Source organism: Pantherophis guttatus, chromosome 16 (genome assembly GCF_059756535.1).
Source record: "Pantherophis guttatus breed Tessera chromosome 16, ASM5975653v1, whole genome shotgun sequence".
Taxonomy (NCBI): Eukaryota; Metazoa; Chordata; class Lepidosauria; order Squamata; family Colubridae; genus Pantherophis; species Pantherophis guttatus.
Genome location: NC_142078.1, coordinates 19,454,294 through 19,477,233, shown reverse-complemented (window position 1 = coordinate 19,477,233; position 22,940 = coordinate 19,454,294). Strand labels below are relative to the sequence as shown.

The following is a 22,940-nucleotide window of genomic DNA, read 5'->3' as shown; positions in this document are numbered from 1 at the left end:
GTTTCAGCCGTGCTAACTCACTTCTTTTCTGTTGGTTGTTTACGTGCCATTTCTCTCATATCTAGCTCAAGACTGTTACGTTAAGCCTTGATTGGATGACCTGTTAAACCGTCACTGCATACAAGTTCTAAAGCAAGGTTTAAAGTCATCCCTTGGCGGAGCTCTAATAGGAGTTTCAGAGTTTGGTCAGACCTATTTCATACACCGTAAAGGAAAAAAAAAATTCCATTAAAATGTGATACTGAATGAGAAAATGCTTTGTAAAATTCACATTTACAAAATAATAAAGTATGTTGAAAATTACACCTCTTGCTCCTGTTTTTTTCCCAGCGTCTTCAAAAGCCGCTCAGAGTCGTCTGAATCACAGGATAGGCAGGAAAGAAATTTGATAAATAAATTAAAGCTTGGGATGAAGCACCCCAATACAGCAGTGCCAACAAGGTGCATTTGAATAGCATCTGTTTGTTATTATATGTTTATCCCACCTTTATTATTTTATAAGTAACTCAAGGCAGCGTAACATCCCTAATGCTGCTCCTGCTTCCTATTTCCCCCTGCAACAACAACCCTGTGAGGTGGGTTGGGCTCAGAGAAAGGGCCTGGCCCAAAGTCACCCAGCTGGCTTTCATGCCTAAGGCGATACTGGAACTCCCCGTCTCCTGGCGATTGGCCCACAGTGATGATTATTAAACGTGTATGCTGCCTGGCTCTCGGTGATTCAACTGAACAATACAACAAAGGCATTACAATAAAATAGATGCAATAAAAAATAAAGATAAAAGACACAAGTGCAATGAAGTGAGTCTCTCTCTCTTGCTCGCCCAAGACTCGGGGGGAGAGCCGGGGGTCTTCACGACTCTTGAGCAATAGCAGAGACGGCGGGACGGACCATCCAGAATTGGGGGGGGGGCAGCCTCATGTCAGAAGGCGCTTCTGGGGTCCCAACATTGGAGAATGGAAGAGGTGGCGGGGCATCAGCTGTGCAAAAGCCACCTTCCCGGATGGGCAGTTGCCCGGCAGACTTCTAACTTGGTTAGTGGGCTATATAACCCAGTTCCCGAGCTTGCACGTAGAAGGCGCCAGGCAAAGGAATGGCAGTTCCTTCCTGCCTTGTCAGGACAGCTCTTTGCCTGCAAGCCAGAGGGGCGATGCAATCGCTTAACACCTTCTCCTTCTCCTTCTCCTCCTCGTATTCCCGCAGGTGCATTCCATCTCTGTTTTGGACGTCAGCAAGGTCGCCGGCCATTGACTTCTAGTCGGTAGGCAGTCTTGGCCACGGTGGAAGGTGCTGCTCCCAGGACGGGTCCACCCCAGCAGAGTCAGCCTTCGCTCATCTTCTCTAGAATTGGTGCCACACCAAAATGTTGTCTTAACGGTGTCAGTTGTGATGCGGTCAAGAAGATGCGCGATATCAACGCCTTCCCCTGCCTGGAGAATAAGAGAATCCGTATGCAAGGGGAAGACTTGGGTGGGTGGGTGGGTGGGGGGCTTTATGGGGGTGAGCCAAAGCTGAACCCCAAATTTTGAGGATCCGCATAGAAGCGCGCTTTACGAGGCTGCAATCCCTGCCGCGGGCGCTGGGGGCAGCAAAGGGGCGACTCTCTCTCTCTCTCTCTCTCTCTCTCTCTCTCTGTTCCCCCCACCCACCAGCGAGGCTGCAGAGCGGAAGGGGCGGGGCTCCGCGGCCGGGACTGCAACTCCCGTGGCGCCGCGCGGCGCTCCCATTTCCGGCGCGGGGGGGGCAGTCGGTGGGGCCGGGCCGGGCCGGGCCTCGGGCCCTGAGGCGGCGGCGGCGGCGGCGGCGGCGATGTTCGTGCAGGAGGAGAAGATCTTCGCGGCGAAGGTGCTGCGGCTGCGCATCTGCGCGCTGGACGGCGCCGAGTGGCTGGAGGAGGTGGCCGAGGACACGGCCATCGAGCGCCTCAAGGAGCGCTGCCTCAAGCACGTAAGGAAAAAAAAAAAAGAAAAACCCTCCCCACGGGGTGGACTACAGAGCCCCTCATCCGCAGCCCGCCCCGGAAAGGGGCTGCCCATCATCCTCAGCCGGGGCTGCTAAGTCGTCGCCCCCCCCCTCCAAACCTGGGGCTCCTGGAGAAAAGGTGGTGGACTACATAGCCCATCTCGCTTGGCCGGCCCTGAACTGCCCAAGACCCCTTGGGGAGGGCGACCCCGGTGCCCATCATCCCCTGCCAGAAGCGATGGGCTCTCTTGTCCTTCATATGCTGTGCCCCCCCACCCCCGAGGCCATTCAGATTGGATTGACTACAGTGCCCATCATCCTCATCCTCCATCCGCGCTGCTGTCTTCACACACACTTGGGACGCCTGTCAAAGCGACCCACTACATAGCCTATCGTGTTTGACCAGGCTGACCCCTGCAACTCCTCGTGCCCTTTAGAGGGCGTTGTCCTCAGTGCCCATCATCCTCAGCCAGCACTATGGACCACCTCCATGTGGAGCTCCTGACCGGGAGTGGTGGATTACATGACCCATCATAAGGAGCCATCTAATGCCCTTCCAATGGGATTGACTGCAGCCCCCATGGTTCCCAGCCAAGACAGCTCATCTCCAGATCTGCTGGCCCTCTGGAGGTCAGGGCCTTCATCTCCTATCATCCACAGCTGGGCAGTACTTCCAATCCAATTATGCCATGCCCATAATCCTCTGTTGGCACGGCCAGACACCCTCATCCCTTCCAAATACAATGCCCATCATCCTTTGCCTGTACAGCCAACCAGGTTCCAAATCCCCCTAGAAGGCTAGACTACCTTTCTCACCCCTTCTAAGCCACCTTTCCTGGTTTGAAAAGACCCAGGACCCTCACTGAGGACCATATACTTGGCATTGAAGCTTAAAAAGATCTTTTAAAAAATTGGCCAGGGCTGGAAGGGTTTCAGTGGGAAACCCTTGATGTGGGCTAATCTCGAAAGCAACTTATCTCCCCGGTTGCTTTTTGTACCCAAGAAGATGTTTGCAGTAACCATGTTTAAAAGTCTGCATCAGCAGAAACCACTTTTGGGGGGGACGGGACTGGTGGGAGTCTCCGGGGCATATCCAGACAGCTGAATCCAGGTTCATTTTCCCTTCCCTTGTGAGAAAAACAAAGAAACTGCCTTGTTTAACAGTCAGACAGACGTGTCCCGAGCCAATCCTGACTTTGCATTTCAAAGTTATTTTGAGAAATGAATCAAAGACTGAAATAACATTCCAAGACCGAAATATCCCAAAACAGATGCTTCCCGTAAAGGAAAAAAAAATGTGCATTTAGTTTTTGGCGTCGTTTGCATATTTGTATGAAAAAATACAAATGTTTTAAGAACAAAGGTCACGCTGTTGTATAATATTTGGGATGATTTAGCTAAAGGGAATGTTGTGCTTAGAGCCAAATTTCCTTTTGTGGCTCAAAACAGAGAAACTCCACCCCTGAAATGGGCCAATGTGAGTTTTAGTGAACTTTTTGGAGGACACCAAGGGAATCTTTAGTTTGATTCTTGGTGGATTTGCCCACTTTATTTTGAGCAAAAAGGGGAAGCTCTTTGCATTTCCATTTTAATTTTGTTTTTTTTTAAAAAAAACAGGCACAGATTTTCAAAATGAACAATATTTTAGCGAATGACTGTTCCCCCTCTAGTTTCTAAAAAGCCAATCAGGTTGTTGAAAGGGATCTTAACTCAGACATTAAAGCAGAGTGGCAAGCCTTATGTTTGGGATCAGTTGCTAACATCTCCTGTCGCCTGAAAAAGGTCATCGCGGGGGAAATATAAAAATAAACCAGCCCTGACATTATCGCAGGAGAACGTCATGCGAAACCCTGTACGAACCTCATATATGTGAAGAAATTCCCATTATTTCTCTGACCGGTCTGTACAAGTAATCCAGTGGTGAAATCCATTTTTTTTTACTACCGGTTCTGTGGGCGTGGCTTGGTGGGTGTGGCTTGATGGGCATGGCAGGGGAAGGATACTGCAAAATCCCCATTCCCACCCCACTGGGGTCAGCCAGAGGTGGTATTTGCTGGTTCTCCGAACTGCTCAAAATTTCCGCTACCGGTTCTCCAGAATCTACTGGATTTCACCCCTGAAGTAATCCTCAATTTACAGCCACAGTTGGCACTGGAATTTCCCTTGCTAAACAAGCTGGTATTTAAGTGCTTCAAACCCACTTTTACAATGCTTTCGCCATGGATGTTAAGTGAATCATCCAGTCATTAAGTGCAAAAGAATGCAAAGAAGACCATCTGACAAGCAAAGTCAATAGTGAAGACAGATTCACTTAACAACCATGTTACTAACTTAACAACTGCAGTTAAGTTTCACTTAACTGTGGCAAGAAACGTCGCAAAAAGGGGAAAAACCTATTTAACAACTGTCTCGCTTAGCCACAGAAATGTTGGGCTCAGTTATGGTCGTAAGTCAAGGACTACGTGTATGCTGTAATTTTCGTTCTCCTTCTCCTCATCCTGTGTCTCCATCCAGTTTTTTTTCATTCCCCCCGGAAGAGGCTCTTTTGCCCAGGAAATGTAGTGACGAGGAGGCCGAGGCTGTTTTAAAAGGTTCACTCTCTTTCCCCTCCCGTCCATTCCCTCCCTGCAGTGCCTGCCGGGCAGCCTCGAAGACCCGAAATGCGTGACGCACCACAAACTCATCCACGCTGCTTCGGAGAAGGTGCTGAATGACACCAAGACGGTCTCGGAGGAGAACATTCAGGATCGAGGTGAGGGAATGGCTGGGGGGGAGGGTGTCACAAGGGGTTCAGAACCCACCCACCCCCTGAAATGCAGAGGATGGGAGGCAAGGTTGAACGGGATTTTGAGAGCTGTCTCAAATAGCAAGGCAGGTCCGTTTCAGCTAAATCTTTACAATCGGTATTGGCAGCAGGCTCGATTCAGGGAATCCGAATATGTAAGAGTTGAAAGGGTACTTTGGAGATCATCCAGTCCAACCTGCTTTCCACTGCAGGAATCCACCACTAGGGGATTCCCAGCAGATGGCCATCCAAGCCTCTGCTTGAACCCTTGTGGCAAAGAGCCAGTGCTCATTTGGCCATCTCTTACCCAGATAGGAACTGTCCTTCTGCCTCAGAGTGACCACAGATACTTCCCTTGGTATTTACTGGCTCCATCTTCCTTCCGTCCTTCCTCCTCTTTTTTCCTTTTACTTCCAACCTTCCTTCCTTCTTTCCTCCCTCCCTTCCTTTTTTACTTTCATCCTTCCTCCCATCTACTCTACTCTACTCTTTCCATCCTTGACTTTTTTCTCTCCCTCCTTTCCTTCCTTCCTTCCTTTTTTACTTTCATCCTTCCTCCCATCTACTCTACTCTACTCTTTCCATCCTTGACTTCTTTCTCTCCCTCGCTCCTTTCCTTCCTTCCTTCTTTCCTTTTTTACTTTCATCCTTCCTCCTACTCTCTATCCTTGACTTTTTTCTCTCCCTCACTCCTTTCCTTCCTTCCTTCCTTTTCCCTTCCTTCCTTCCTTCTTCCTTTTTTACTTTCATCCTTCCTCCCATCTCCTCTACTCTCCTCTTTACATTCTTGACTTTTTTCTCTCCCTCACTCCTTTCTTTCTTTCCCTCCTCCCTCCCTCCCTTCCTTCCTTGATCCTTTTGGCACTGGGCAAGATATTCTTTTTTCCCTTCCTCCAACTTTTTTTTGTCCTATCAAAGAAAGAAATTAAGGCAGCCATGACATCTCATTCCATTTATCTTCTTCTTGTCTCCTTAGATGTTTTGGTGCTAGTGAAGAAAAGAGCTCCACCAGCACCTCCCAAAATGGCCGATGTCTCTGCCGAGGAAAAGGTGAGTCCCAAGGGCCAGGATATGGAAAGACTTTCCGCCTTCAAAGCTGCTCTTTAGCATCTGGTCCCTCCTTTCATCCTTGGGTCGCATCACCAGCCTGGACTCTTTTACCCTGTGAGGCCAAAGTGAGCTTTTGGCATGAAAGCCGGCTGGGTGACTTTGGGCCAGTCCTTGTGTCTCAGCCCAACCTACTTCACAGGGCTGTTGTGGGAATAATAGGAGGAGGAAGGTATGTTAGATATGTTTGCCACCTTGAATTATTTCAAAAACAATAAAGGCAGGAGACAAACAAATTCATAAATAAAAGACAGGCCTCCCATCAGCTGCCCTTGGGGGAACCGGACAGCTGCTACAATCACAGAGTGGATGTTTGGAGGTGAGGGGCCACGTTGTCTGAACACGGATTCCTTTCCCGTTTAGCGGAAGCAGGAGCAGAAGGCGCCCGACAAGGAGGCGATCCTGAAAGCCACCACCAGCCTCCCCTCCCACAGCGTGGATCGGAGCGTGGCCCACCACAACATGAGAGACGTGAGTCCTTGGCTTCTCTTGGGGGCTGCCCCTTGGCCCGCTTCTCTCCAGGCCCAACATCCAGGCATCCCATAATAGTCTTGGGGGGGGAACCGCAACGGGAGGAGGCAGTCCTGTTCTTTGTACAACCGCCCGATGCTTTCGTTCGGCTGCAGGTACAAAACGCATCTGAATATGCAGAGCCCTCGACTTACGACCGGTTACTTAGCAACTGTTCAAAGTTATGACAGACCTTCCCCTCCCAAAAAAAGCTACTTACAACCCCGTTGTGATGAGATCAACACACACACACACACACACACACACACACACACACACACACACACGTACACAGTTCGTGACCATTTTTCAGCCAGTTGGAAATAGCTTGACTTTTACAGCTGGTTACATAACACAATTTCTGATGGGTCCTTTCCCTCCCCCCCCCCCCAGCAAAAAAAAAGTCCTCAGGAATGCATTGAACTGTGGCAGGAAAGGGTGTAAAATAGGGCAAAACTCAACGTCTCGCTTAGCAACAGAAATGTTGGCCTCCATTGCGGTTGTAAGTCGATGACTATCCGTATTGTCAATTCGGATGCTTCCTTAAAAGAGAAACGACAGCCTCGGGTGGGATGATAATCCCTGCGAATTCCCAATCTGGAATCATTCCAGGGAGCAGATCCACCCCAAAGCCCCTTGGCATTTATTAACGCAGTAATTTCATCTCAACTCTAATCGAGTTCTTAAGGCATTTTGGAGGGGGGAGGCTGTGTGTGGGGGGGGAGGAGAATGGACCTTGAATATCACCAAAAATCTTCAAAGCAGGAGCTGTGAATGTCAAAGCAGCTGCAAAACAGGCAACTTTTAGGAGTGTATCCATGGAATAACAACAAAAGAGGCACAAAGTTTGTTTTAAAAGGCGAATCATCGTTCTTGAGATTCTCAAAAGCCCCAGCAAATTAAAAAAAAGGGGGAGGCAGGTACCGTGCATTAAAATAAATCAGGTAAATTGAAATTAATTTTTCTGTCCAAAGTCAGCGCTAAAGGTGAAACGCCAAGAAAAGGAAAGAGGCATTTTTGGGAGGAGGTTTCTTCGGAGATGTTAATTTTCTTCTTCCTTCTAGTTTCAGACGGAGCTTCGGAAAATCTTGGTCTCACTCATCGAAGTAGCCCAGAAGCTGCTAGCGCTGAACCCAGATGCTGTCGAACTCTTCAAGAAGGCAAATGGTGCGGGGAAAATATTTATTTATTTCTATCCCGCCTTGATTATTCAACATATTTCCAATACACCTTCCCCCTCCTATTTTCCCCACAACAACCACCCTGTGAGGTGGGGCTGGGCTGAGAGAGAGAGAAAGACTCTGGCCCAAAGTCACTCAGCCGGCTTGTGTCCCTAAGGCGGGACTAGAAGGCACCGTCCCCTGATGATTGGCCCAAAGTCAGGGGAAAAGTCAACTTTTCTTGCCACAGTTGGTTGCTAAGTGAATCACTGCCATTGCTCAGTTAGTAACACAGTTGTAAAATGAATCTGGCTTCCCCATTGACTTTGCTTGTCAGAAGGTCACAAAAGGGGGTCACATGACCCCGGGACACTGCAACCGTCATAAATAGGAGTCAGTTGCCAAGCTTCTCAATTTTGATCAGGTGACCACAGGGATGCAGCAACGGTCGTAAGTGTGAAAACGGTCATAAGTCCCTTTTTTCAGTGCTATTTTAACTTTAAACGGTCACTGGATTAGCTGTTACAAGTCAAGGACTACTAGTAACTGTGAATGGTTATTAAACGAACGGTTTTAAACTGACGACTACCTGAAAGGTGACCAGGGAAGTGGTCATAAATCAAGGACTACTTATAGATAATAACCTAGAGATTCCAGTCCGTCCTTCCTTACCTGTTGTGGTCTGCCAGCAGCCTGCGGAGCTGGCAGTGGAGTCGGACAGTGAGGAGGCTGGGGAGAAACATGGGCCAGTCCTGGAGTCTGGGGAAGGCCTGGATGAGAGCTGTGCGTTGGAGGCAGAGATGGGGCCAGGGCCACCTGGGAGCGATGCGCGGACTCCGGAGCCCCCAGAGTCAGACAGCAGAGAGGCAGAGGAACAGGAGGAGCCTGTTCCTAGTGCACGCATGCAAAGAGCTGCCAGAAGGCAAGAGCAGCTAAAGCAAAAAGGGCGACTTGGGAGTAAGGCCAGGAGATGATTGGCCCCTCCCAAAAGGCTTAAAAGAGAAACAAAGGCACTTGGGCCTTTTTGCAAGAAAGCAACATTGCTAACTCTGTTTCCAGTTGGCATCTCTTGTTTGTTTCTGAACTTCGTGGGGATTTGCCAAGTAAGGCCTTTGTCAAAGAAGGTAAAGGTTGGTGATTATCCTGAAGGACTTCTTCCGAAGGACTTGATTTGCAACTAATTGGGACTCAGCTGGGAATGAACGTAATTCTCAGGTGTTACAATAAAATAGGTTTGTTTGGGATTAATTGTCTATTGTAGTCACATTACCCAGTTTTTTTTTTCTTCCTCTAGCCATGTTGGATGAGGATGACGACGACCGAGTGGACGAAATTGCTCTGCGCCAGCTGACCGAGATGGGCTTCCCCGAGAGCAGAGCCATCAAAGCCCTTCGCCTCAGCCAGTAGGTAGCACCGTGTGTGTTTGTGTGACATCAACACATGGAACATAGGATAGGGTAGTGCTCCATTCCCCCATGATGTCGCCTCTGGGTTTGTCCTCCGCAAACAACATTTCAAACTGTTGGGAGTCTCCCCTCCTTTCCCCAAAGCCAGGGTGAGGAACGTCCCAATTGTTGGGGGGGGGGCTTTCAGGAGGGGGGAGCTGCTTGACAGGGTCAGGAACTGGACTGAAATGCTCCTCTTCCCACAATTGCAATGAAAGCATTGTGTGGGGGGGGGGGGGAAGGTGTCCTGCTGAGCAGGAGGTTGGTCTAGAAGACCTCCAAGGTCCCTTCTGAATAGAAGAAAAGAGGAATAGAAATAGAAATAAGAATAGAATTCTTTATTGGCCAAGTGTGACTGGACACACAATGTGCATATTATTACTCGTTATATCCTATTACATATTATCCATAATTATATGTTCCGTGTGTTGACGTGTTGTCTTTCGTCCTGTAGCATGTCCGTGACTCAGGCCATGGAGTGGCTCATCGAGCACGCCGACGACCCCACGGTCGACGCCCCCATGCCAGGCCACGTCCCCGTGGAAAGCGCAGCCGAAGAAGCAGGGTCTGCCATCCCCCAGGCGGTCAACGGGGCCAGCTCAGCGGAGGAGCCCAAGGACGAGCTGACGGAAATATTCAAGAAGATACGAAGGAAACGAGAGTTTCGTCCGGATCCGCGGGTACTGTCCCTGCTCCGGGTTTTCCCACCCGCCAGCCCTGTTTGCCCCCACCTCCCTCCCAAGTATAATGGACTCCCAGGACTGCTCTAAGATAGCCAGTCTTCTGTCTCGGTACTCCTTGACTTACAACTGATCACTTAGCAACCGTTCAAAGTTACAACAGAACCCCCCGCCCCTTCCCAAAAGCTATTATCCAGTTTCAAAGTTCTGACAACACACAAACACACACACACAACCTCTGCAGTCACATGGCCGCATTTCAAGCGTTTGACAACTGACCCACATTTATGCTGTTTGCAGTGCCCCCATGCTTGCATTACTGCAATTTACAGTCTTTTTTTTTTTTGTTGGAAACTTCTTTACTTCCAATTTCTGGTTCCCAGGGAGCAATGAGTTCGCTTAAGGACCATTGCAAAAAAGGTCGTAAAATCGGGACCGGTCACTTGGTGCCCTACTTTAAAACTCTTGGGGCCAGGCTCTATAACAGTCTTATCTCAAGGACGACCTGTTGTTGTTTTCAGGGCAGCTGCTAGGGGTGCCAACCCTTCCCTCTGAGCTGTTTCTCTGTCAGCTTCATCCCCAGGACATAAAGTTTTTTTCCAACTGTTGCCCGTTTTTTTTTTCTCGCCCCATAGAAGGAATGACAGGTCCTCCCCAAAACTCCCTTCCCACGTGGCACATCTAACAGAGAAAGCCTCCAGCTTTTAAAATAATTATTTTTTTCTTTACTTCCACTGGAACCGGAGCTGTTTAAGGAGCCAAAGGCTGGGCGAGGGGATGCCCAGCCATTCCGTGTCTCCTTCGGGTAGCCTGCTCACCTCTAATCCCCTATTTCCACCAATTGCTGTCCTGCTCTGAATTCCTCTTCCCCTAAAGCAGCCAAGCCTGCTACTTTAGCAGCTGTTCACGACTTTCCTCCATCCAAAACTACCTGCTGGCCTTGGGAGTCCTGGGAAAGAGGCGCAGGGACACGGTTTGCCCCCCCCCCCCCATGTAAGCGATTCCGTGGTTGTTTTTCAGGCGGTGGCGGCCTTAATGGAGATGGGCTTTGACGAGAAAGAAGTGGTGGACGCCCTCAGGGTTAACAACAACCAGCAAAACGCCGCCGTGAGTCTCTCCCGACTTAAGCAGGGCAGACCCGCTTCTCACACGCAGCTTATCCAGGGGCCTGAAGTCCAGGGGGGGACATGGCAGCTTCTCCCAATGTTTGAGGGGCTGCCACAGAGAAAAGGGGGTCAACCTATTCTCCAAAGCACCTAAAGGCAGGACAAGAAGTAACTGGTGGAAACTTATTAAAGAGAGATCCAAACTAGAAGGAAGGAAGGAGGAATTTCCTGACAGAGAGAACAATTAATCAGTGGAACGACTTGCCACCAGAAGTTGTGGGTGCTCCCATCACTGGAGGTTTTCAAGAAGAGATTAGACAACCATTTGTTGGGGATGGTGTAAGGTCTCCTGCCTTGAGCAGGGGGTTGGACTAGAAGACCCCCCTTCCCATCATATAATTCTGTGTTCTGAATTGCTTCGATGGGTTCCTTCAAAAACCCCGCTGACTGCATGTTTAGCGAGATAACGATGATGATAACAATTAAATTTGTAATCCACCCAATTCTGGATGGTTAAAATAAAAGTAAAACCTTTTTCCAAGGGGGTTGTGTTCTTGGAAGAGTTTGCTCTGGGTTTTTTTTTTTTACATTTCCCCAATCTAGCCAGAGATTTCCTGGTAGGTTCCCATCCACACACTAACCGAGCCTGATCCTGCTGAGCTTCCAAACTCAGACAAGGTCAGTGCCAAAGCAGAATTGAAATTGGATTGAATACTTCATTTGGCCACGTGAAGTTAGACACACAAGGAAAATTTGTCTCTGGTCCAGCAGCTCTCAGCATACATGCAAAGCAACAGAATAATGATAATAACCACAAAAATAATACCAGTAAGAGGGGAGCGTAAGAAAATAATAATGATAAACAATAATATCCAACCATACTACATGGGTAAATACACATAGACATTAGACAGCTCTGTGAGAATTAGCTGTTCAGCAGAGCGATGGCAGGAGAGTAGTTAAACCAGACCAGGCAGCCATAGTATAAATAAATGACAGAATCAATTGAGTTGATTGCACTTCTTCTCGTCCTTGGAGGGATGCAAAGAGGGTCATCCTTCGTCTTTTTTCCCTCCGCTCAGTGCGAGTGGCTGCTGGGCGACCGGAAGCCGACCCCAGAAGATTTAGACAAGGGGATTGACCCTGCCAGTCCTCTTTTCCAAGCCATCTTAGAAAACCCCGTGGTGCAGCTGGGGCTGACCAACCCTAAAACTCTACTCGGTAAGTCCCACGGCTTCCCAGGAATTTCGGTCCAGACTCCGGAGACGTGGAAGACGGACCGAGTTGCGGACGTAAGGCGAGGTGGGGGACTAAGCTCTACCCTCTCTTCTTTTCTCTGGCAGCTTTTGAAGACATGCTTGAGAACCCCTTGAATAGCACGCAGTGGATGAACGACCCCGAAACTGGGCCGGTCATGTTACAGATCTCCCGGATCTTCCAGACCTTGAATCGCACCTAGAGGGATCCGGCTATCTCCGCTCCGCTATGTTGGATTTTCCGCTTTGCTCCGATCCCAGAAGGAAGCCGAGGCGCCGATGGGCAGCCGAGCTCTTCGGGAAGGCGCCCGACGCGTGTTTTCTTTTGCCTTTTGAGTCTTTGGGTTGACGTGTTAACGGACTTTCGGTTTGGTTGCACTTCCGGCTTCCGCCCTGCGCCGTTTCTCTGTTTTTAGGTGGTGGTGGAGACAGTGGGATGAGACGCCCTTTCCTTTTCTTTCAAGTGTTTCTATTAAAAGAGAGAGAGAGAGAGAGAAAATCAGAAAACGATCCATCCTTATAATCGGAAATGGCGTTTGCAATTAGGAATCCAGCGATTGGAAAAATAAGACAGCCTCATCCGTACGTGCAGAACTTCGGGAACGGCACAGGGCTCGTTTGCTCTTTCTCGGGACGTTTGGTTTCTCCTCTTAAGTTATTTCTGTTGTAAAATACAGAAGGATTTTTAAACTGACGGTGTGAGAGTTTTTGCTTCACGAGACCCAGCAACCAGCCCTGCCTTAGGGATGTTAAAAATCTTTCAGTCCCTTCTGATTTTTTTTTTTTAAAGCCATTTTTAACAAGACACATCCCTGAAACACATTTGGGGTATGTGCCAGAACATCGCCCTGTCTCCCAACCTGAGCAGGGAGACCTCTTGAAGTTTTGTCAATGAACGGAGTGATCGTTTAGCACCTGGCATGTACTTACGACGGTTGCAGTGTCCACATGATCCCCTTTTGCAATCTTCCGACAGGCAAAATCAATGGGGAAAGCCGGATTCATTTAATGACTGTGGGACTAACTTAACAACTGCAGTTATTAACAGCCGTGGCAAAAAAGATCGAAAAATGGGGCAAAGCTCATTTTAACAACTGAAATTTTGGGCTCAAACAGTGGAACGGAAGTTGCCTCCAGAGGTTTTGGGTGCTCCATCACTGGAGCCTTTTAAAAAGAGACTGGACAGCCAGTTGTCTAAAATGGTATAGGGCAGTGATGGCTAACCTTTTTGTGCCCCCCCCTGCATCTGCGCACAACCCAGCAAAAAGGTTACCGGTGGGCCCGTTTTTTTGCCCTCCCCAGGCTCCAGAGGCTTTTTTGGAGCCTCAGGAGGGTGAAAACAGCCTCCCCTCCCCCCCCCAAGGCGGGAAACGGCACGTTTCCTGACTTCTGGTGGGCCCAGAAGGCCTGAAAATCAGCTGGCCGGCACCCACATGTGTGCTGGAGCTGAGCTAGGGCAACACTTGTGTACCCACAGATATGGCTCCCTGTGCCACCTGTGGGTGCCATAAGTTCGCCATCACGGGTATAGGGTCTCCTGCTTGTGCAGGCAGGGGCGGTTGGACCAGAAGACCTCCAAGGTCTCTTCCAGCTGTGGTGTTCTGCCTCTGGGGAATTAAAAGCCCAGGGAAACAGCCAAGGATTTGTGCAGGAGGGATTTGGCACCGACCCTGCTGGAAAAACCTTGCACGCAACACACTTAAGCCGCCAATTAGCTCTGCCGCCTCTCCGCCGAGCCTTGCGCTGCCGCTTCCCACGGGTCGGTTGTGCATTCCCAGAGCGCCAGAGCGGGTAAACCCAGGGCCAATGAGCCGTGATTCAGCGGACGGTACAAGCGCACGTTTGGTGCAAGGGCAAGCTGAGGCTGCAGCAGGAAAGCGGGTGCCATTGCTGGTGGGCAGCCAGCCGCATCAACCTTGGGGGGAGGAGCAGTGGGGGGGGTTTGCTGTGCCTGTGGAATCCGCCCCCACCAAAGTCTTGATTCTGCTTCGCCTTTAGTGGGGCAAGAACGATTTAAGGATTGAGAAGCTGGAACAATTGGCATTTTCTGCAGCATTTCTTTGCAGCCCCCCCAGGCAACTGGGGGGGGGAGGGGTGCAGCTGTGGCCATGCCTTGTTTTGCACTGCAAGGGCATGCCTGAAGGGGGGAGGGGGATTTGATCTCCAATTCTCTTTCCCCCCCCCGTTTGGAAAGCTGGGGGGGGGGCTTTCTGCAACAGCTTGTGTCATTTGCAAGCTAGGTCGGAGACGTGCAACATGTAACATGCATGCAACAGCCCCAAAGAGCCTTCCCCCCTCCCCCCCCTCCAGCGCACAATAGGGCAGGAAACTCCCGCGCGCAGCAGCCTTTCTCCGCAAACGCACGCGTTCCCCCCCCTGCCCGCGCATGCGCGCCCGCCGCCCTACTTTCGCTCGCCCCCGCGGGCATCGGGACCAGATAGAGCCAGATCGCCCCGCCCACTCCCAGCCTCTGCGCTGCCTATTATAACCCCCGGCCACCAATCCAAAGGGAAGAGGGGCGGGCTCTCGGCCCTCAGCCCCGCCCCTTCGTTCAAAACATCGCCCGCTGGGAAAAAAAAAGTGAAGCGCGCTTCAAGAGGGGAGGGGGAGACGCCGCGCCACCGCGCTTGCGCAGAACGCTGTTCTTCTCGAGGAGGGCCGCTTGACCTCTCTTTATTCCATTACTCCTGTAGGGGGGGGGGAGGAGAAAGAAAGGCGCCTGTGCGCTTGCGCAGAAGGCAGACAGGCGGAGGGCGGGAAGCAGGGAGCCGCGCTGACGTCTTTCTCTTTCTCCCTCTTCTCTTTTTCTCTCTCCTTCTTTCTCTCGCGGCCGCGCATGCGGCTTAGCTCGGCTTCATCCTCTCTCCTGCTGCCACCCGATTGGGGAGAGGGCTTAACAGGCCCCGCACGCGCCTGCGCGCTCCCCCGCGGGCCTTCGCCCGCCGAGGAGAGGAGGCCCTCCGCGCCTGCGCACCGCCTCCCTCGCCGTCTCCTAGCGTCCGGCAGGGGCCGCGTCTGCGCCTGCGCGCCTCAGGGGGCGGGAGAATCCTCCGAGTCGGGCCCCGCTGCGCGCAGTCTCCGTGCGCGCCTTCAGTCGGCTGGCGGCCGCGGGAGGGCGAGGAGAAAAAGCGCCTCTCTGCGCCTGCGCAGCGCTCGCCCCTCGCCTGGAGCAGCCTGAGGAGGAGGAGGAGGCGGCGGCGGCGGTCATCGCGTGAGGGGACCCGGGCTCGGCCACCCAGCGCCGCCTCGGTCGACGCGCGGCCTTGCGGGCGGGCCGTCGGAGCGCCGTCGGAGCGGGAGAGCGAGCGAGCGAGCGAGGCAGGCGGCGGCGGCCGGGCCAGGCCGGTCTGAGGCGAGGCGAGTCTCCGCGCTCCCTCCTCCCTCAACATGTCGGCGCCGGCGGCCAAAGTCACCAAGAAGGAGCTCAACTCCAACCACGACGGGGCCGACGAGATCTCCGGTAGGCGCGGGAGGGCGGGCGGGCGGGAGGGCGGGCGGGGCCGGGCTCCTTCTTGGCTTCTCTTCCCTCGCCGCTCGGCCGCCATCTTCCCCGGAGGCGCGAACGGCGGAGGCGGAGGAGGCAGGCGGGCGAGGGGGCCGGATGTGCGGCCTGCAACGCCGATCGCCGCCTGGACGGCCTCCCTCTCCCCGCCGAGGAGGAAGAAGAAGAGGAGGAGGAGGAGGAGGCCATCTTCGGCGCCCCTTTTGTCTGCCGCTCCAGCGAGGCCCAGCCGGCCCGATGGCGCCGATCCCTCCCCTCCTCCCCCCCCCCTCACGCCGATTAGGCCGCCATGATGGCTGCGCTCGCCGCATGGCCGGGGGCCCCGCGCTCTCCCCTCCCCTCCCCTCCCTCTTCGGGGGCGCCACGTGCGCTCCTCGCCCGCCCCCACCCCCCCACCCGCGCCTTCCTGGAGGGAGGGGGCGCCCCCCACTCCTCCTCCTCCCCCCCCCGCCTGCGAGGGCCGCACGTGCCGGGGAAACTTGGCGCCCGGCAGGTGGTTCGTCCCGGAGGGGGTGGGAATTTTTATATATATATATATTTTTTTCCTTCCTCCTCCTCCCCCCCACCCCCACCAGGAGGAGGGGAGGGGGCGCCTTCCGGCTGCAGGAGCTGCAACGAATGTGGGATGGATTGGGATTCCCAAAAGGGGAGGGGGGGAAACTTCCTTAAGGTGGGATGGGGGGGTCTTCTTTCTTTATTATTATTTTTCCCCGCCTTCAGATGCGGCTGGGAAGTTTTTGAATTTGGGGTGGGCTGTTCCTGTTGTGGGAGTGGGGGTGGGGGGGGCAGAATTGGACCGGAAGCGAAAGGAGTGGGCGGCTTTTCTTACGGTTCAGGGCACCGCCAGATGTTTAGACTCGGATTGGGGGCCTTTTTTAAAAAAAAAAAAAAATCCGCCCGTTGTTCCAGCCAAGTTTCATTCAATCCCGCCTTTTTTTTTTAAAGAGCCTCGTTTTCCCCTCCCCGCCACGACAATCCTGGGAGGTGGGTTGGGGCGGGAGAAAAGGGGACTGGCCCGAAGTCACCTGGCCAGGTTGCTAGGCCAAAGGGAAGGACTGAACCCAATGCAAGCGATTGCACGCCCCCCCCCCCTTTTAAGCAGATATGGGAGGGAGACTCGTGTTTCTGTTGCAAGGGGGGGCTTCCCTTCCTGGAGGGAGGATTTGGGGTTGCTGCCGAAAGAGAAAGGCCAAAATGTTCAAATCTGTTTTAAGGGTGCCGGATTTAGCAAAAGTTCCGGGACTCTTGACGCCATGTGTGATGTCTGAAAACATTGCCTTGTCCCCAGTTTGATCCTTTTTGAAACTTTTATTTTCCCTCCAGACAAAGAGCAGCAGGAAGCAATTGAACATATTGATGAAGTACAGAATGAAATAGACAGGTAAACCATGTGTTTAATCTGCTTTTAAAAGTGTTTTGTGGTTAGTTTGCTATCCTGTAAAAGGACTCTATTGGAAATAGGTTTTCCTGATTTAATAACTAGCTTGATAGGATGTAGTCTAAGATGATTTTTAATATATAGAATTTCAATAAAATTTGAACTTGGAATTAGTTGAGAAAAAATCTCTCCCCCCCCTTTTTTTTTTTTTATTTATTTAAACAATGTAACACAATTGGCTGTTTCAGGGTTTTTTTCCCACCCACTGTTTTGAGGATTTGACATAAATTGTAACATTTCTGCAAAACAAGAACTCTCATGCAGAACAATTAAAATGGTTTAATGCTCAATTCATTTCTTTCATACACTGGAACTTCTCAGTTGAGGTTTTCTACCTAAAGCCAAAACAAAATCTTTCTGTGATAAATGTTACATTTGATGAAGTGTGGATTTGGCATTTTGCTATGTGAAAGCTTCCATGTTGGGTTAAAATCTGCTTAATACTCTAGCTTTCGGTACCACATAAAGGTTTTTACACATGTTTAAATCTTGTATTCAGACTGAACGAACAAGCCAGTGAGGAAATTTTGAAAGTAGAACAGAAATACAACAAACTCCGCCAACCATTTTTCCAGAAGAGGTCAGAATTGATCGCCAAAATCCCCAACTTTTGGGTAACAACATTTGTCAACCACCCACAAGGTAAGCAAAGTTGTTTATTTTTCTGAAAATTTACAAAACATGTAGTCGTTCATATCACATGCAAATGAAAGTCTTGAAATGCAAAGGTCCTTAGTTAGCTAGTTCCTATTTTCAGTTAGATTTTAGATTTTATTTTAATCCCAGCTTTATTGTTTTTATAAATAACTCAAAGCAGTGAACATATCTAATATTGTTCCTCCTCCCAATTGCCTTGATTACTGTTAAACTTAACATTCTAGAACACTTAAGCAGGAATTAAGTAGGAAAGCATACATTTGAGGGAGAAACTGATCCGGTTAATGAGATAGTGGCTTCATCTGAAATTATTTGTAATACAAATTTCATCTTTCTGCCTTAGTATCTGCACTGTTGGGAGAGGAAGATGAAGAAGCCTTGCATTATTTGATCAGAGTGGAGGTGACGGAGTTTGAGGACATCAAATCAGGTTACAGAATAGATTTTGTAAGTACAGGTGTAGGACACACCATTTTTACACTTTTTTTAAAAAAAAATGCTGTTTGGAACACATTTCCTCCGCAGCATGTCTCAAAATATCCTTCCAGAGGATGGATTGATGCTTTGAAACCCTTTTGAGGGTGCTTGTTGGTTATGGGGGAAGGGGGGAGGTTGCAACAATCTGCACTTGGGTTGTGCAGGGGGAAAATGTGCAAGCTTAGTGTACGGATGGTAAGCAATTCAGAGGTCATACTATATGCAATATGTAAATTTCAAGACTTTCTATTTTTGTCTGTTCCTTTGAATGCAGTATTTTGATGAGAATCCCTATTTTGAAAACAAGATGCTCTCCAAAGAGTTTCATCTGAACGAAAGTGGAGACCCCTCATCCAAGTCCAGCGAAATCAAATGGAAATCTGGGAAGGTATTTAACTCCATTAAGTGTAAAATTACCATACGTAACAGTAAAAAGATAAGAACAGGGGTCTGATAGTAGAAGTTCACAAAAAGCTGATGGCTTTTAATAAAATGTGTAGAGTTGGAAAAAGTGTTCCTAGACTATTTATTTTACTATGAAAGTACATCTACTTATGTAATAGTGTCACTCTGATTAGAATATTGATTCAGGTTGTTAATTGTAGCATTTCCTCCGGCCAAGAATTTGGAGCAGACAAACTACATGAAATAAAATATTGGGGGATTGTTCCTTCCTTAAAATCCTTGCAGCATGTGAAGTTGAATCCCACCATGAAAGGGAGGGTCTTAATTGGAAGCCATGATCAGCCTGCCACAGGGCAATGGAAACAATGGGTGTGAAAAATCTGCCCCATTGAACTGAATTGGTTTATTCTGAGATCGTTAACCTTTATGCTGCCTTCCTGTGGGCCGTTCATTATTTGTGATTTTTCCCAACAACCTTATGTGGCAAAACTAGGCTGTGGTAAAATGTCACAGTCGGTGCATAGTTTTGAACTATGACAAAGTTTTGAAGGAAATACCCTTAAGGCCAGTAAAATCGCATTTTTCTAGCAATGGAGGGTGGGATGCTACAACAGATTGCTCCTGGAGTCAGGATCCCATCCTTATTTCCCCTCAGGATGGGAGAAATAATTTCAAGGTCATGTCTGCTTGCAATGTTTGTGATTCTCTTAAACTATTCCCAGTACCAAGCTCTTGTTTTCCTTCACTGTTATTGGCTGTTGTGCCATGATAAGACTGTCAAAGGAAGAGAGGCAGATGAACTCCACTACCAAATTTTAGCAGAAACATCAGATAGATCCCCTACTACGTTGTGGGGAGTTGCTAACTTTCTAATAACAAACCGAGTTGTGAGTTGGCATGCAAGCAGTTGTGGAGAGAAAACAAGTGGATGGGAGGACTGATCTTTTTTGCTCTTTTGCGGACTAAGGACCTGACAAAGCGCTCGAGCCAGACGCAGAACAAGGCCAGCAGAAAGAGGCAGCATGAAGAACCGGAGAGCTTCTTTACCTGGTTTACTGACCACTCCGATGCGGGGGCCGATGAACTAGGGGAGGTCATCAAGGACGACATCTGGCCAAACCCGCTGCAGTACTACCTGGTGAGCGTCTGCCGGGAAGGCCCGTTGGCTGCCGGGCTGGTCAAAGTGCTTGGGGGGGTTCCCTTTGCTATAACTCTCCTTTGTGCCCAACAAGGTGCCCGATATGGACGATGAAGAAGGTGAGGGAGAAGAGGATGACGATGACGATGAAGAGGAGGAAGGCTTGGAGGACATCGATGAGGAAGGTGATGAAGATGAGGGTGAGGAAGATGAAGATGATGATGAGGGAGAAGAAGGAGAGGTTAGAGCTCTAAGATTTCCCTCTTGGGATGGCAGTTAGGGACCTTACATTGCCCTGAAACTTGTAAGCTCAGAACAGAACTAGCCTTTTGAAGATTCCCCGGACTGAATACTTCACCATAAACTGTTGCTTTGGCTGATTCGTAGTTCGAATTCAGCCTCTGCTAAAGTTGTAGTTACAAGTTGCATAACTTGCACTCAGCGAGCAGGAGAAACTTAATTTTTGCTGATAAATCCCACGTAATTAAAAAGTGTATATTTATATATATACACAGGATTGGATTAGCACTAATTAGCTTATTTATGGCAGGTGAATGGATTTGGAAGGAAATGTTTCTTTTTATCGCCATGATCTGATGTACCGCTACCACCATAGGGGAGAAATGCCGCTGGGCAAGTGGCATAAACACCAGTTAATGGTTTTTCTCCTCTAGGTGGTGTAACCTGCTACTTTACTTAGGTCATATTATGCTCCAGAGCCTGGCTGGAGAATGCTGGGAGTTGAAGTCCGCACATCTTTAAAGTTGCTGAGGTCAGGAAACCCTGCTCCAAAGGACCTCATGGCCCCAGGGCACTGAAACGAGAATCTCGCTTCCGTAGTTTCCACAGCCAAAGCCCACTTCACCCTGCGCACTAGTTTTGATCTTGAAAATTGCCTCCAATTCAGTCACAATAGATTTTTTTTTTTCCTTTTAGTGGGTGGTGGTCACTTCAAATTCAGGTTCATCTTTTAGCGTAATATATTTGCTGGCAGTGCTATACCAATGTAACATAAAAGGACTTCAAAGTGGAACCAGAGAGCCATTCACAATCCCAAAACGGAACCCCCACTAAGCATTCCCCAGTAATAATAAGAGCCTTAGATCAAGTTTGTTCAAACCCTGCCCCCTTCTTCCTGCTTGTTTCCCTGGTTCCGAAGGAAATGGAGACACGGGTGGTTTACTTAATTAACTCAGCCGTTTATTTGAAAATGTTGCTTTTTCTCTCTCCACAGGAGGATGAAGGAGAAGATGACTGAACACTGACAGATTCCAACCACAGTCCATCCTTCCTTTTCCCTCCACCAGTCCCTGGGAGCAAATTGCTGTCTTATTCCTCCCCCCCACCCCCACCCTTTCCCTCCCCCTCCCTGCCCTCTTGTGCTCAGTCGCATTGTTCTCCCGAGGTCTTTTCTTTCTTCTCCTCTTCACCATGGTTCACAAAATAATTTTGGAGAAAAATATCTTTGAGCAGAATACAGTGGAAGAGAATCTCGACCCATTTCAATTTTTTTAAATCCCTGTTTTTTGAAACGAAAAAAAAAAAAAAGAAAGAAAAAAAACTGTCAGTGGCATCAGCGCACTGTGTTCTGTGGGGAAGAACGAGAACCGTCTGCTCCAGCCTGGAGGCTGCGGAGTGCTAGGCCCCCCTGTGTGGTAGTTGCATAGAATCTAGCTTTTTCCTTCTTTCTCTGTATATTGGGTTCGGAGATTACACTGTGTCTCTATGTGAATATGGACAGTTAGCATTTACCAACATGTATCTGTCTATTTCTCTTGTTTAAAAAAAAATGAAAAAGCTAAAAAAAAATGGGGGGGTTATAGACAGGGTAAGCAAGGGGTGGGTTTCAGATGTTGGGGTGGGTTAAATGGGCATTTTGACAAAACATGGATTCTTCTCCTTTTGGCATGTTTAATCGTGATGTTTAACAAACATCTTTGCAGTTTAAGATGACACTTTAAAACAAAAAAAAATTATAAATTCTCTCCCAATGATTACAGTTCAGCCCTTCCACTTGATGGAGAATCAGCCGACCCCCCCCCCCCCTCTCCCCTGTAGGATTTTATTTGGAATTTACATTCTCTACTGTAATTTTGTTCCTTGCTTTGGTTTTTTTTCCAACTTTTTTTTTTTTGTTTCACTGGAAAAGAAATGCTCAGTTTTAAACGTTAAAAAGTGTACAAGTTGCTTTGTTACAATAAAACTTAATGTGTACACAAGGGGGCTGATAGTCTTCACTAAACAAAGCCTGGTGTTTCAGCATGCCACTAGAGCAAAACGCATCACGAGGGACCCTCAAGACCAAGAGGTTGCCTGTGCAAACGGCTGCAACCCTTCCCTCTCTGGTATCCATCCAGGGTCCAGGGCTGAGGGCTGGTGGGCTCCAGGTTCAGGCTAAATCATCATTCCTTCCTTTTGTTTTTCCCCTGTGAATTGTGACTGGCTGGTTCTCGGGGGTGGAAAAACCTGGCAGTCCCTGTATAAATTGACAACCAAACTAAACAAAGCTGAACTGGCTGGTTTTCTGGGGAGATGAAGATGCTTTTGAGGTATCCTAGCGTGATGCTTTTAAATTTTAATTCAATGTAGGAAGAATTATGTAACTTCATCTGTTGATATCAATAAAGATCATCACTGGATTGGTCTTGAATTAAAAAGCTTTTGTTTCCCTTGGGAATTGTGGGGCAGAGCTCATTGGGGTTACTCTTCCTCAGCCTTCGTGCCATTGGTCAAAATTTTTAAAGCGCTGTTATGTATATCTTAAGTTGATAATACCGCCTTAAAGAATAGCTTTTCGCATGTGGATTCGCTTCAGTTGCAAATCAGACAAGCAAATTAAACTGCACTTGAGAAATTGTATTGCTAAATCCACCAAAGAAGTATAAGTAAATCCCATCTATGATTTTGAAGGACAGTCTCAAATAGTAAGAATCGCCTGCTGAAAAATGAAATGTGACTTCTCATTGGTGCAGCCAAACTAAATTTTCTATCCGGTTTTTCTTTACAACATCTTTCACTCAAAGAAGTGTCTGTTGAAATAACAGGATGCTTCTGCCCTCTCTAAGAAACTGCCTTAAAAAACAGGCTTATTTTTAATCTGGATCTGACATGAAACAAATTCAGGCCTAATTTCCAACAGTTTACAGGATCCAATTTAGAGATCCCTCTGAATACAAATTGGATATTGTTAGAACGTTTGCATTGCAAATTGCACCCAATGAGAATTGTTTCTCCCAAGATTAAAACCAGGTTTACAAGGCGGATTGAGACTGCACCAAAACGTTTGAAGAAAGGCCAAAATTGCAAAAATTGTT

At 49.0% G+C, this 22,940-nt stretch overlaps 2 protein-coding genes across 4 annotated transcripts; both read left to right on the top strand.

Annotated features, from left to right (window-relative positions):
* The first annotated feature begins 1,715 nt into the window (after positions 1-1,715).
* UBAC1 (UBA domain containing 1) lies at positions 1,716-12,703 on the top strand. The gene is made up of 10 exons (XM_034436168.3): positions 1,716-1,945; positions 4,592-4,712; positions 5,722-5,795; positions 6,216-6,323; positions 7,427-7,529; positions 8,817-8,925; positions 9,422-9,647; positions 10,668-10,754; positions 11,836-11,974; positions 12,097-12,703. The coding sequence occupies exons 1-10, from the start codon at positions 1,808-1,810 to the stop codon at positions 12,210-12,212; spliced, it is 1,221 nt and encodes a 406-aa protein (XP_034292059.1). The 5' UTR covers positions 1,716-1,807; the 3' UTR covers positions 12,213-12,703.
* Positions 12,704-14,524: 1,821 nt separating this feature from the next.
* Positions 14,525-22,265, top strand: SET (SET nuclear proto-oncogene). Of its 3 annotated transcripts, none has more exons than XM_034436160.3 (8): positions 14,525-15,469; positions 16,835-16,892; positions 17,449-17,591; positions 17,950-18,053; positions 18,358-18,471; positions 19,456-19,626; positions 19,721-19,826; positions 20,861-22,265. In XM_034436160.3, exons 1-8 carry the CDS (start codon positions 15,397-15,399, stop codon positions 20,866-20,868), a joined length of 777 nt encoding a protein of 258 aa, XP_034292051.1. In that variant the 5' UTR covers positions 14,525-15,396; the 3' UTR covers positions 20,869-22,265. The 3 variants fall into 3 exon arrangements, with proteins under 3 accessions (XP_034292051.1, XP_034292050.1, XP_034292052.1); XM_034436159.3 differs by having other exon boundaries at positions 14,545-15,469; positions 19,721-19,867; XM_034436161.3 differs by having other exon boundaries at positions 14,592-15,469; positions 19,721-19,811.
* The last annotated feature ends 675 nt before the right edge of the window (positions 22,266-22,940 follow it).